The 12709-nt window shown below is 42.2% G+C and overlaps 1 protein-coding gene and 1 long non-coding RNA gene across 4 annotated transcripts in view; one reads left to right on the top strand and one right to left on the bottom strand.

The window, feature by feature from the left end:
- The first annotated feature begins 3220 nt into the window (after positions 1-3220).
- On the top strand, positions 3221-10374 carry LOC134733806 (uncharacterized). The gene is made up of 3 exons (XR_010117375.1): positions 3221-3551; positions 4548-4656; positions 9310-10374. It is a non-coding gene; the product is annotated as an uncharacterized lncRNA (long non-coding RNA).
- AHCYL1 (adenosylhomocysteinase like 1) overlaps positions 10146-12709 on the bottom strand; it is a 39397-nt gene continuing 36833 nt past the window's right edge. For all 3 annotated transcript variants that reach the window (XM_063624550.1, XM_063624548.1, XM_063624549.1), the window contains exon 17: positions 10146-12191. In XM_063624550.1, coding sequence (XP_063480620.1) covers positions 12185-12191 — 7 coding nt within the window. In that variant the 3' untranslated portion in view covers positions 10146-12184. The remainder of the gene's footprint in view (positions 12192-12709) is intronic.

Below are 12709 nucleotides of genomic sequence, written 5' to 3'. Positions count from 1 at the left end.
TTTATGTAAGAGAGCCCATGGTGATAGTTACAGGGACCACTACAACCAGATTTTGCAGTGAAGAAGAGGAATTAGACTCAACTCTGACTCCAACAACAAATAGTGGGGATTTATAACCAAAGAGCAGGATGAGGGTCAGTGGATGGAAAACTACTAAGAGAGACATCAAGGATAAGAAGTTTCTTGCTAAACTGACCTAACAGGATTATTGCTGAAAGCAGGACAGGGTGCTAAGATGTTGAGGGTGGTCAGATACCGAGTGCTATGGTTTGACTGTGTCCCCCAAATTCCATACGTTGGAAACACAAACCTAATGTTCATATGTTGATGGTATTTGGAGGTGGAGCCTTGAGGGGGTGATTAGGTTTAGATAAAATCGTCAGGGCAGGGCCCCTGTGATGGGACTGGTGGCTTTATAAGAAGAGGAAGAGTGATCTTTGCTGGCACATATGCTCTTGCTCTCTCACCGTGAGAGGCTCTCTACCATGCAGTTTAAGAAAGCCCTCACCAGATGCAACCCCTCGACTTTGGGCTCCCCAGACTCCAGAACTGCAAAAAATAACTTTCTTTCCTTTATAAATTACCCAGTGTTTGGTATTCTGTTATAGCAACAAAAAATGGACTAAGACGCCAAGAGTGGAGAGTTCTTGCACAAACTGGATTCAACAAGGACAGAAAGGGAAGCCCAAAGGGTTAGTCCTAGTAGGCAGAGGACTCACAGGAGCCTGACTAGAGTTTTAGCCAAAGAAGAGAATCTTTGTTAGAAGAAACAAAAATTAAGAGGTTAAAAGGTGGCAGTGGGGTGGGGGGCGGGGGTTGGTGGAGGCGGAGAATGTGGCTATAATATAAGCATGCTGCCCAGGGAAGGCAGGCCTGAGGGTGTGATTTCAGATGAGTTCGGAAAGAAGTGAGGAGAAGCCCTGCAAAGTTCCAGGAAGGGCACACAGACAGATGAAAGGGCTAAATGCAAAACCCCTGATGTTAGAGTGTCTCGAATTGAGTGAGCTAAGGGAGGGATGGTAATTGATAGAGCCATATAATGATAATGCAGGGACCAGAAGAAAAACAGGGCCTTGAAGGTAGTGGGAAGGAGTTTGAATTTTATTCTAAGTGAAATGGAAAACCATTCGAGGGTGTTAACCAGGGAGATGTTATGGTGTGATGTTTACAAGTTCAATCTGGCTGCTTTAGCGGAAGGGATTGCAGAGTTGCCAGAGTGGATAAGGCAAGACAAGTTAGGGGACCATGTAGGGACCATGTAGATGGAGATGGTGGTGCTTGTACCAGAGTGGAACACTGGGTTGATATTTCTATATTGTGTAGGTAGGGGGACAGGATTTGCTGGAATCTTATCAGCTGGGTGGGGGGAATAAACAATGACCCCCTTGATCTAGGTTTGGGCAACTGAGTGGATGGCTGTATCACTTTAATAAATAAGTAAGCCTGAGAGTAAGAAAAACAGGTTTAGAGGAAAGATCAAGACTTCAGTTTTGAGGCCGGGCGCGGTGGCCCACACCTGTAATCCTAGCACTTTGGGAGGCCGAGGCAGGCGGATCACGAGGTCAGGAGATCGAGACCATCCTGGCTAACACAGTGAAAGCCCGTCTCTACTAAAAATACAAAAAATTAGCCGGGCGTGGTGGCGGGCACCTGCAGTCCCAGCTACTCTGGAGGCTGAGGCAGGAGAATGGTGTGAACCTGGGAGGTGGAGCTTGCAGTGAGCCGAGATTGCGCCACTGCACTCCAGCCTGGGTGACAGAGCAAGACTCCGTCTCAAAAAAAAAAAAAAAAAAAAAAAACAGTTTTGGACACATCAAGTTCGAGATACTCATCAGACATCTTAGAAGTGTTGTGTAATAATAACTCTTACAACTCTTACTGTTGTTATACTGTGAAATTCTTAAAGGCATTTTATCCATCTTTGTCTCTCCAGCTTTACATATTGCCTGCTTTACACCCCAGGCTCAAGTCCGGAAAGCCCCTGTGATACAACTCTCCCGTGATTTCTCCTGAGGCCCAACCTAGTAGGTGCTTAAAAAGTCTTTGTTGTAAATTAGTAAATTAATCCAAAACCACCACACTGCTGTTTCCTCCTACCTATCTTCCTGCGCCTATCATAAGCTGTATCACCTGGGGAAAAACATTTGTCAGCTAAATTTAGAACAGGGAAGGTTTTGGTTCCATAATTCCACTTCTAGTAATAGATTCTAAGGAAATAATTAGATTTAGATAAAGATAGGTATACAATAATATTCCAGGCAATGGTGTTTTCAATAGTGTAAAGTTGGGATCAACCTAATTTGAAAAATAGCCAATAAGAAAATGGCTGACTTTGAGGGGCCAGGCACCATGGCTCATGCCTGTAATCTCAGCACTTTGGGAAGTTGAGGTGGGAGGATCGTTTGAGCCCAGGAATTTGAGACCAGCCTGGGCAACAGAGCAAGACCCTATCTCTAAAAAAAAAAAAAAAAAAAAAAAAAAACAAATTTAAAAAATTTTTGAAAAAGAAAAATGACTAACTAATGGAATGGGGCATGCATAAGATAGAATATACAGATCTAGAAGGAAAAAGAGTCCCAAATGTGAAGGAGCAGAAGCACAGCTGGAGAGCTCACTACTCTAACTTGTTAGGAAACTTCGAGAAAAGCACAATCCAGTAGTGAGTAGAAGTTGTAGAAGTGTCTTCATGCACTTCTCTTTTTTTTTTCCTTCCCCATCTGTAAAATGAGAATAATCCCACCTGTCTTTTTGTCAGAGATGTGTGAACCAGAGCAACTCCATCTTGAACAGGGGCTGGGTAAAATGAGGCTGAGACCTCCTGGGCTGCATTCCCAGGAGATTAGGGCATTCCTAGTCACAGGATGAGATACGAGGTCAGCGCAAGATACAGGTCATAAAGAACCTGCTGATAAAACAGTTTGCAGTAAAGAAGCCAGCCCAAACCCACCATAATCAATATGGTGATGGAGTGACCTCTGGTCCTCCTCACTTTTACACTCCCACCAGCACCATGACAGTTTACAAATGCCATGGCAACACCAGAATGTTATCCCAGATGGTCTAAAAAGGGGAGGCATGAATAATTCACCCCTTGTTTAGCATATAATCAAGAAATAAGCATAAAAATGGGCAACCAGCAGCCCTCGGAGCTGCTCTGCCTATGGAGCAGCCATTCTTTTATACCTTCACTTTCATAATAAACTTACTTTCACTTTACCCTGTGGACTTGCTCTGAATTCTTTCTTGTGAGAGATCTAAGAGCCCTCTCTTGGGGTCTGGATTGAGACCCTTTCCTGTAACATTTTGAGCCATGGTGGCACGCGCCTGTAATCCCAGCTACTCAGGAGGCTGAGGCAGGAAAATCGCTTGAACCTGGGAGGCAGAGGCTGCAGTGAGCCGAGACTGCACTGTTGTACTCCAACCTGGGTGCCAGAGGAAGACTCGGTCTCCAAAAAAAAAAGAAACAAAGAAAACTATAAAGCATTATTTGTTTGTTTTGTTTGTTTGTTTTTAAAAAAAAGGAGAATTATTACCAAGAGGTGATACCCAAGGTAAGAAGCCCTTCCTTTGCCACGAGCAGTCATTGTTCAAGAGACTGGAGGAAGAAATTTCATATTTGAGCCATTCTAGTATTGCAGGAGCTGCAAGAACATAGTGGCTGCTCCAGTTGGGCTCTGTAGAAGGAAACTGGCATGTATTCTGTGCCTACAGGGTGTCAGGTACTGGATAAGATGTTTCACATTGATTGATACCTAAGTATATGCTGGGAGGCAGAGTGAGCCTGTTTCTAGCAATTTCCATCCTAGCCCTGGACTGTAAATACATTGCTAGTCACTGAAATGCTCAATATTAAAGTAATCTATATAGCATATAAAACATCTGTGGGTCCAGTCTTACACTCTAGTTACTGTGTCACATGGAGTTCTTTCCATTAATGGCTATGAGAAGAGGATAATATTAATAATGTTTTGGTTAATTAACTAATAGGGCAGATAACTAATAGTTAATTCTGTCTTCCAAAGGGACCAGCCAGCTTCACTCTGTCTCAGGTCAGATTAATTTATAAAATCTCAGCTTTCTTACATACAACATGAATTAGTCAAAAGACTAAGTCAAAGCTGGTCATGGTAGCTCATGCCTGTAATCATAGCGCTTTGGCAGGCCAAAGTGGAAGGATCACTTGAGATCAGGAGTTTAAGACCAGCCTGGGCAACATAGCGAGACCTGATCTCTACAAAAAAATTATAAAATTAGGCATTGTGGTGCGCCTGTCATCCCAGCTACTCAGGAGTCTGAGGTGAGAGAATCGCTTGGGCTCAGGATTTCTGGGCTGCAGTGAGCTATGATCCTGCCATTGCACTGCAGCCTGGGAGAAAGAGCAAGACCCTGTCTCTAAACAGAAAATTTTTTTAAAAGATTAAGTCAAAGTATCATGTAATATACTGTGTCTTTAACTATTTCCTAAACACCTGGGAAATTCTCAATTTCAAAACAGAAGATTCAGAGAAAGAATTCCAGACCTTTATTTTATTATCCTTTTCTGGCAGGAGACCGTGACAACCAGATCACATGAGAAAACGCGCCATCTGGTGGTTGTAGTGGAGAGCCACGCCACAAGACAGCCAGATGAGGAAGAAAGGCCTGGATCAAAGACAAGTAAGTACCCTCAGGGCCACAACCCAGGACAATTCCTTCTGGAGGACATTTTAAAATGTCTTCAAAGGCCAGGCGGGATGGCTCATGCCTGTAATCCCAGCACTTTGGGAGGCCGAGGTGGGCCGATCACGAGGTCAGGAGATCGAGACCATCCTGGCTAACGCAGTGAAACCCCGTCTCTACTAAAAATACCAAATAATAATAATAATAATAATAATAATAAATAAATAAGTAAATTAGCCAGGCGTGGTGGCATGCGCCTGTGGTTCCAGCTCCTCGGGAGGTCGAGGCAGGAGAATCACTTGAACCCGGGAGGCGGAGGTTGCAGTGAGCCGAGATTGCACCACTGCACTCCAGCTTGGGCAACAGAGTGAGACTTCTCAAAAAAAATAATAATAATAATAAAATGTCTTCAAGGGCTGCCTGTGTGGACAGATGAGATGCTACTTCAGCTTAATAAATTAATATCCAATATATTAAAGTAACAAAAACATTACTTAAGCTTTTCAAAGTTCAGCTTATAGGCCAGGCACGGTGGCTTGCACCTGTAATCCCAGCACTTTGGGAAGCCAAGGCAGGTAGATCACTTGAGGTCAGGAGTTCAAGACCAGCCTGGTCAAGATGGTGAAACCCCATCTCTACTAAAAATACAAAATCTTAGCCGGGAGTGGTGATGCATGCCTGTAGTTCCAACTACTCAGGAGGCTGAGATGGGAGCATCACTTGAACCCGGGAGGCAGAGGTTGCAGTGAGCCGAGATCAGGCCACTGCACTCCAGCCTGGATGACAGAGTGAGACTCCGTCTCAAAAGAAAAAAAAAAAAAGTTCAGCTTATAAATCTTATTGTAAAAACCTAGCAAATATTAATGACTTCTAAGGGGTTTTGAATATCCCACTTAAAAACTTAAACTCCTTTAAACCTTTTCAAATATGCTTACACATTTAATATATTAAGTTACCTTTTGGGATTACTTCAATTGTCTGGCACAAAATAGAAACAAAATAAAAGCAAACAAAATGCTATTCTTTTTTCTTTTTCTTTTTTTTTTAAATTTGAGACAGAGTTTTGCTCTTGTTGCCCAAGCTGGAGTGCAACGGTGCAATCTCTGCTCACTGCAATCTCGGCTCACTGCAACCTCCGCCTCACGGGTTCAAGCGATTTTCCTGACTCAGCCTCCTGAGCAGCTGGGATTACAGGCACATGCCGCCACACTCGACTAATTTTTTGTATTTTTAGTAGAATCGGGGTTTCACCATGTTAGCCAGGCTGGTCTCGAACTCCTGACCTCAGGTGATCTGCCCGCCTCGGTCTCCCAAAGTGCTGGGGTTGCAGGCGTGAGCAACCATGCCTGGCCAAAATGCTATTCTTAAAAGTTCTGATACTGTGTACTTATATGTTTCCAATACATAATATAAATTTCCAATACTGTATGTAAAATTGGTTGCAACTTAAAATTGCAAGTTTAAATTGATTACTCAAGTACATATTCTAAACTGCAATAACAATTACCTTCCCAAGCACTATCTGAGTTGCTTTATCAGTTTGCTGAGATTTCCTAATCCTAAAGTGAATCCTGGCCAGGATGCAGGTGAATTTAGCAACTGCAACCTAGACTGGAAAACGCTTTGTTTGATATCCTTATCCTTTTCTTTCTAATATGTTCATTCTCTGTTTCTGCTCTCACACAGAGATCTCTCTTCTTACCTAATAGATTGCAAATCAGACGCATTCTGATACATCTTTCCCTTTATACCTCACACAACCTTTATACCTGGGATCAGCAAACTTTCTGTAAAGGGCCAGATAGTAAGCATTTTGAGTTTTGTAGGCCATTTGTTTGCATCTATTCAACTCTACCACTGTGGCATGAAAGTAGCCATAGACATTTCATAAATCAATGAGTGTGGCTATGTATAAAAGTTCGACACTAAAATTTGAATTTTATATAATTTTCACATGTCACACAATATTAGTGATTTTTTTCCAACTGTTTAAAAATGTAAAAAGCATTCTTAGCTTGTGAACTACACAAACACAAGCAGCAGGCTGGTTTGGCTGGTGGGAGAGCTGTGGTTTTGCCAGCCATTGCTCTAACCCAGTGTTTCATACCCAGTTAGCAGAGAAGTACCGACGTTAATTCTTCTTTTACGTTCTTTCAAAATTTACAAATTTCTCTAGACATGTCCTGAATTCAGAAGTTAGTTGGTGGGGAAGACTTTGTTCAGTATCCATAACGAAGGAACACTCTGGAGTAGTTTCTTGCAACCCCACTCGTCACTTTTTTTTTTTTTTTTTGAGACAGGGTCTCACTCTTCCACCCAGGCTGGAATGCAGTGGCGTGATCAGGGTTACACTGCAGCCTTGACTTCCTGGTCTCAAGCAATCTTCCCACCTCAGCCCTCAGAGTAGTTGGGACTACAGGCGTGCAGCACCACATCCGGCTAATTTTTTAAGTGAGTCTCACCAGTGTTGTGTAGGCTGGTCTCAAACTCCTGAGCTCAAGCAGTCCTCCCATCCTGGCCTCGCAACGTGCTGGGATTACAGGAGAAAGCCACTGTACTGGCCTCCACTTTCTTGTTGAACCCCCTGGTCTGTGTATTACTTTAGTTGTGACGTATTGTCAATGAAATGCTTTTTTTGTATAGATATGTGAAATACTGTTTTTCTGTTGATTTTATTTTCCTTTACTAATCCAAAAGCCTTCACCTTTATTTTTGGTCTAAGATGTCCCTAAATAGAGCACAATTGATTTTTAAAATTTTCTTGATCAAGCTGGTCTGACTTTTTTATCTTCAAATTCTCATTGAACAAAATTTTAACTTTGAAATAATCAAACTAACAAAAAAGTAGCAAGTATATTACAAATAATTTTTTTTCCGCACCCATCTGAAAGTGAATTGTTGACTTGATAACCCATCACTTCTAATACTTTAGTGTTGATTTCCTACAAACAAGCATTCTCTATAACCACAGTTCAGCCATTAACATTTGGAAATTAACAGATATTACTATCGTTTCATCCTCCAAGCCCTTTCAAGTTTTACCAGTTGTCCCAATAAGGTCCTTTGTATCTTTATATAGCAAAATGAAGAAGTTCAGGATAGCATTTAGTTGTTGTATTAGTCTCCTGCCATTCTTTAGTCATTCTTTGACTTTAATACTTTAGAATATTATAAGCCAGTCCTTTTGTAAAATGTCCTTCAATGTGGATTTGTCATAGAAGGGATGCTGCGTTCTTCTCAATGCAACTTATCAAGTGGTGAAGATCTAGATTTGTCCCATTACTGAAGTTCGTTTCTTTCCATTGATTAAGGTGGTCTGCCAGCCAGACTTCACTACTGTGAAGCTACTCTTTTCCCCATTATTGTATTTAAGAAATACTTTATGGAAGGCTACTTTGAAAGTATACATAGGCCAGGCACGGTGGCTCACGCCTGTAATCCCAGCACTTTGGGAGGCTGAGGCGGGATCACCTGAGGTCAGGAGCTCAAGACCAGCCTGGCCAACATGGTGAAAGCCCATCTCTACTAAAAATACAAAAATTAGCCAGGTGTGGTGATGGGAACCTGTAATCCCAGCTACTCGGGAGGCTGAGGCACAAGAATCGCTTGAACCTGGGAGGCAGAGGTTGCAGTGAGCCAAGATCATGCCATTGCATTCCAGCCTGGGTGACAGAGCGAAGCTCTATCTCAAAAATAAATAAATAAATAGAAAAAAAGAATATATATATATACACACACACACACACACAATTCCTCATTAAACTTCTGTTCATTTACTCATTCATTTCTATTAGCAGAGTCATAGTTTTCTATTTTGTTCAATGGGTTACAAATCATTACTATGCTGATGCTCAGGTTGTCTCAGATTTACCCCATGTAAATCCCTTAAAGCTGGCTTATGTATCCTTTTTTAAGTCCTTCCTTGCTTTCTGGCTTATCTTGTACTTTTTTTTTGCTCTGCCATGGAATCAGTCATTTCTCCAACGAGTCCTGGCTTCTTTCAGTGGAGAATGTAGTGCCTAGACCTGGAGGTCAGGTGTGTGCACTCGGGGAAGAGGGGAACCGCTGCTACAAGGCTTGCTTAGTAGAGAGAGCTAGAGTGTTTGTACACACACACACGTACATTGACATCTGTATTTATCTAGGTTGACATTTATGACTTCACACCACCATCTCCTATTCAAACCCAACAGCAGAGTTCATTCGTGTTTTCCCTTTCCAATGTGTAATACCTTCCTCCAAAATGAGACAGCTGGCTTCCACTACCCTTAATATTTTCACTTATAGTGATCAAATCCCTTATCCCTAACTAATCTGCCATTGCCATTCATCCCCTGCATGGATGCATTCCCCACACCACTTGGGATCTGACTCCTTGTACCAAGCTACATCCCCAGTTCCCACAGGGATACCACCCACACTCACAGGCTGCAAATCCACATGAATCCCTAGCTTGCTCTGTCTTACCTAATGGCCGGATTGTGGGTAAAGGAAAAAGGGATGGAATTTGGATCTTGTTGGAATTTTACGTAAACACCACAAAGGAAGAGATCATCTGATTTAAACTGATGTATCCCCAGTATCTAAAACAGACTTTGGCATATATGAAGTAATAGGTTCTTTTTGCCCTTCTACCTTCTGCTATATGAGGATGTATAAGAGGCACCATCTTGGAAGCAGGGAGCAGCCCTCTTCAGACACCAAATCTGCCGACGACTTGACCTTGGACTTCCCAACCTCCAACTGTGAGAATATCAATTTCTGTTCTTTATAAATTACTCAGTCTCAGGATTTTGCTGGAGCAGCAGAAACTGACCAAGATAAATACTTTCTTATATCAGAAGACACTGGCCAGTAATCCCAGCACTTTGGGAGGCAGAGGCAGGAGGATCACTTGAGCCCAGGAGTTTGAGATGAGCCTAGATTTCATGGCGAAACCCCATCTCTACCAAAAATACAATTAGCTGACACTGTGGTCCCAGCTCCTTGGGAGGTTGAGGTGGGAGGATCACTTGAGCCCAGGAGGCAGAAGTTGCAGTGAGCTGAGATCAAGCCACTGCACTCCAACCTGGGTGACAGAGTGAGACCTTGTCTCAAAAAAATAAAGAAAGAAAAAAAAAAAGACACTGAGACCACTTCAGAAATGGATACAGGTGTGGGAGGAGGCTGAAGCTTACATAACTTTGCGGGCATTCTTTAGAAATTAGGTCTTAGAAGGACTATGCAAATGAGGAACCCTGAGGCTTAAGCAGCAAGTCTGCTTCCTGAAGGAAGTTAGGAGTGAAAGTACCCAGGCCCGGTGCTTGGCACAGAGCAGGCATACAAAACTTCAGGTATTACTGAAGAATCCTGTATCCAGCCTCTATATATTAGGCCCTCAACAAATCTCTATTAAATGCTACTGACCTATAATTTGTCACACCCTAGAAAACAGGTTCTAATGAAGTTTTGCTGTTCAACAAAGAATGACACATACAGACTGCCAATAAGGTCTTATCATTTTAATCGATTTTAATGATTATTGCTCATCTGCAAGGATTAATATTGCATTCATTAAAAATCATTCAATACAAAATGAACTTGTTCTTCCCAAGTTGCTCTCCACATGCTCCCTCTGATGCCAGACTTTTTTTTTTTTTTTTTTTTTACAGTGTCCTTTGTTACATGGCTTGACAGAGACAGAGCCCTTACCTATTATTCCTATGGACACGGTAATAGATATGGGATCAAGGGGCAGGCCAGAGGGCAGGTGAATGTGGGTCCCTTCCCTCCAGCAGGGCTGATGTGATGGATACACTGTTGGCCAGGTTACCTCCCCTAACAGATGCGGTGTTCTGATTGGCTGGTTAAGTGCCCGAGGAAAATAGGCCTTAACTGTTAACATCTACAGAGAAGAAAGCATGGTCACACTGGCAAGGACTAAGAAGGGATTGGGTGAAAGAAAATGGGAGAGAAAAGGGAAAAAAGTTTTGGCAAGACAATTGTCCCCTGCTAAGAAGTTGCAGGGTGAAAGCTTTCCTTTCTTCTATTTTTGTTTTTAATGTCTGTCTCTCTGATCAGTGGAAAAGTGAAAATTTCTAGTATCTAGCACTAACGTATGACCCAACTTTGAAGGATCACAAGCTAGAACAAGTTGAGGATTTAATATCCTGGATAATTATATACTTAAAGCTCATGAGCATAAAGCTCACTTGACCATGCAGAAATGCTGGGAAGCAGGGTGCATGGCATGGGAATACATCTCCCTGATCTTTGAGAGAGCCTCTCTGGATATTCTTTCAGAGCATGAGCCAGGATGTACTGACTACTTTCTTCACACACCAGTTGCCCTTTATGATCTCAGTTCATAAACTCTTTGTGGTATGTAGCAATCAAAAGTCATATTACTTCTGTAAAACTAACATTATATAGGGTGTATAGTCCCAGACAAATTATATGAAGCTAGATTTTTCTTGCCCTGGCCCAATTTATCATTCCTCCTCCTGCCCACACCTACCTCCCTTCAAATATTTTAGGTTGCAGAAGCACAGCTGACCAGAAATTTGCTCTTAAAGATAAATCCTAAAGATAGAACTCAGTGCTTTATACTGAGTAATGGCTCAAGAAATTCGCCTTCAGCACAAGCTGTATGAATTTGCTGTTATGGCTCCAGTTCACTGATGCTATGAACTATGGGCTAGAAACAGAGGGACTTAACAGGGCTTGAGACTAGCATTTCTCTAGACTCAGCACCCTTAGCTCCAAAGGTTCAAAAGAGAAATTGGTAACAACTAACCACTCAAGCAGTTCCTCAGCATTAACACTAAAAATTCTTCTTAATTTTTCTTTTTTTGGACAACAGAAATAAATCCTAGAGGACAAAATTAAACTCAACAGAGTATAGTCTAGTTAAAAACTAGAAAAATGAGAAAGACTGGTGGGAGTGGAGGAAGGGCTATACTATAAATCCAAGTGGGCCTCCTGATCTTAACGAGCAAGCTCATTATACACATCGCTGAACCGGACATACCACCTTTACACAGGAAACAGGGCTTGGAACTTCTAAGGGAAATTAACATGCACCACCTACATCTAACCTACCTGCCGGGTAGGTACCATCCCTGCTTCTCTGAAGAAGTGAAAGAGCACTGATTTCAGCAGCTAAGAAATGGGCTCTTTTAAGGCGATTTAGACATTGCAGATTGTTCCACAGAGAAGGTACCTTAGCATTTCCTGTTAATAAGGTACCTAATTAAGACTAAAGTCCCCAGAAATGGTAAAGAAAGAATCACCTTTCTGGGCTGGGAGAGTAAAATCCTTCTTTAGTGACTAGGGTGAGGAACCCTGAACTTCTATTTCATCTAAAGAGCCATGAAGCAAGTTCCTGTGTGGTCTGCAGAACTTGGATAATGAGATGAAAAAACAAGAACGAAATTATAGGAAAAAAATCAAGAGGAAAGGAATAAGAAGAAAATAAAAGTTATCTTAAAAAATATTTCTTTAGAGTGTGTGGTTCAGGTGGACTGGTCCTTGGTAGTATGGTCCATTAGTATCTGTAAAGAGAGAGAGTGATTGGTTAACACTTATGTCTTCCATATGAGAGTTCCAAAAAACAATCGGAAACAGAGCACCTTCTCCAGGGCCCCTCCCCGGCCTGGGTGGGATCCCTGCAGTCATTCCCCAGGGCACCAGTCTCCCTTGTTCTTCCATAGGGTCTCTGACAATGCCATCTTTGGTGTTACCGCCTGTTCCCAGGAATGAGTCAGTGTTTTTCAACCCTGACTAAACATTACAATAATCTGGGGAGGTTTTACAAAATAATGTTTTGTAATTTGGTCCCATCGCAGACCAAATATATCAGAATCTCTTGGGGTGAGGCCCAGGCTCCAACATTTCAAAAAAACCCCTAACTCCCTGACATCTACCACAATTTCTCTATCTACCTTGTTAACTGGAACAGTTTGTTTGTTTGTTTGTTTGTTTTTAAGACAGAGTCTCATTCCACCACTCAGGCTGGAGTACAGTGGCGTGATCCCGGTTCACTGCAACCTCCGCCTCCCAGGTTCAAGTG

This window comes from Symphalangus syndactylus, chromosome 12, assembly GCF_028878055.3.
Source record: "Symphalangus syndactylus isolate Jambi chromosome 12, NHGRI_mSymSyn1-v2.1_pri, whole genome shotgun sequence".
NCBI lineage: Eukaryota > Metazoa > Chordata > Mammalia > Primates > Hylobatidae > Symphalangus > Symphalangus syndactylus.
This window is presented reverse-complemented; position numbering and strand designations above follow the sequence as displayed.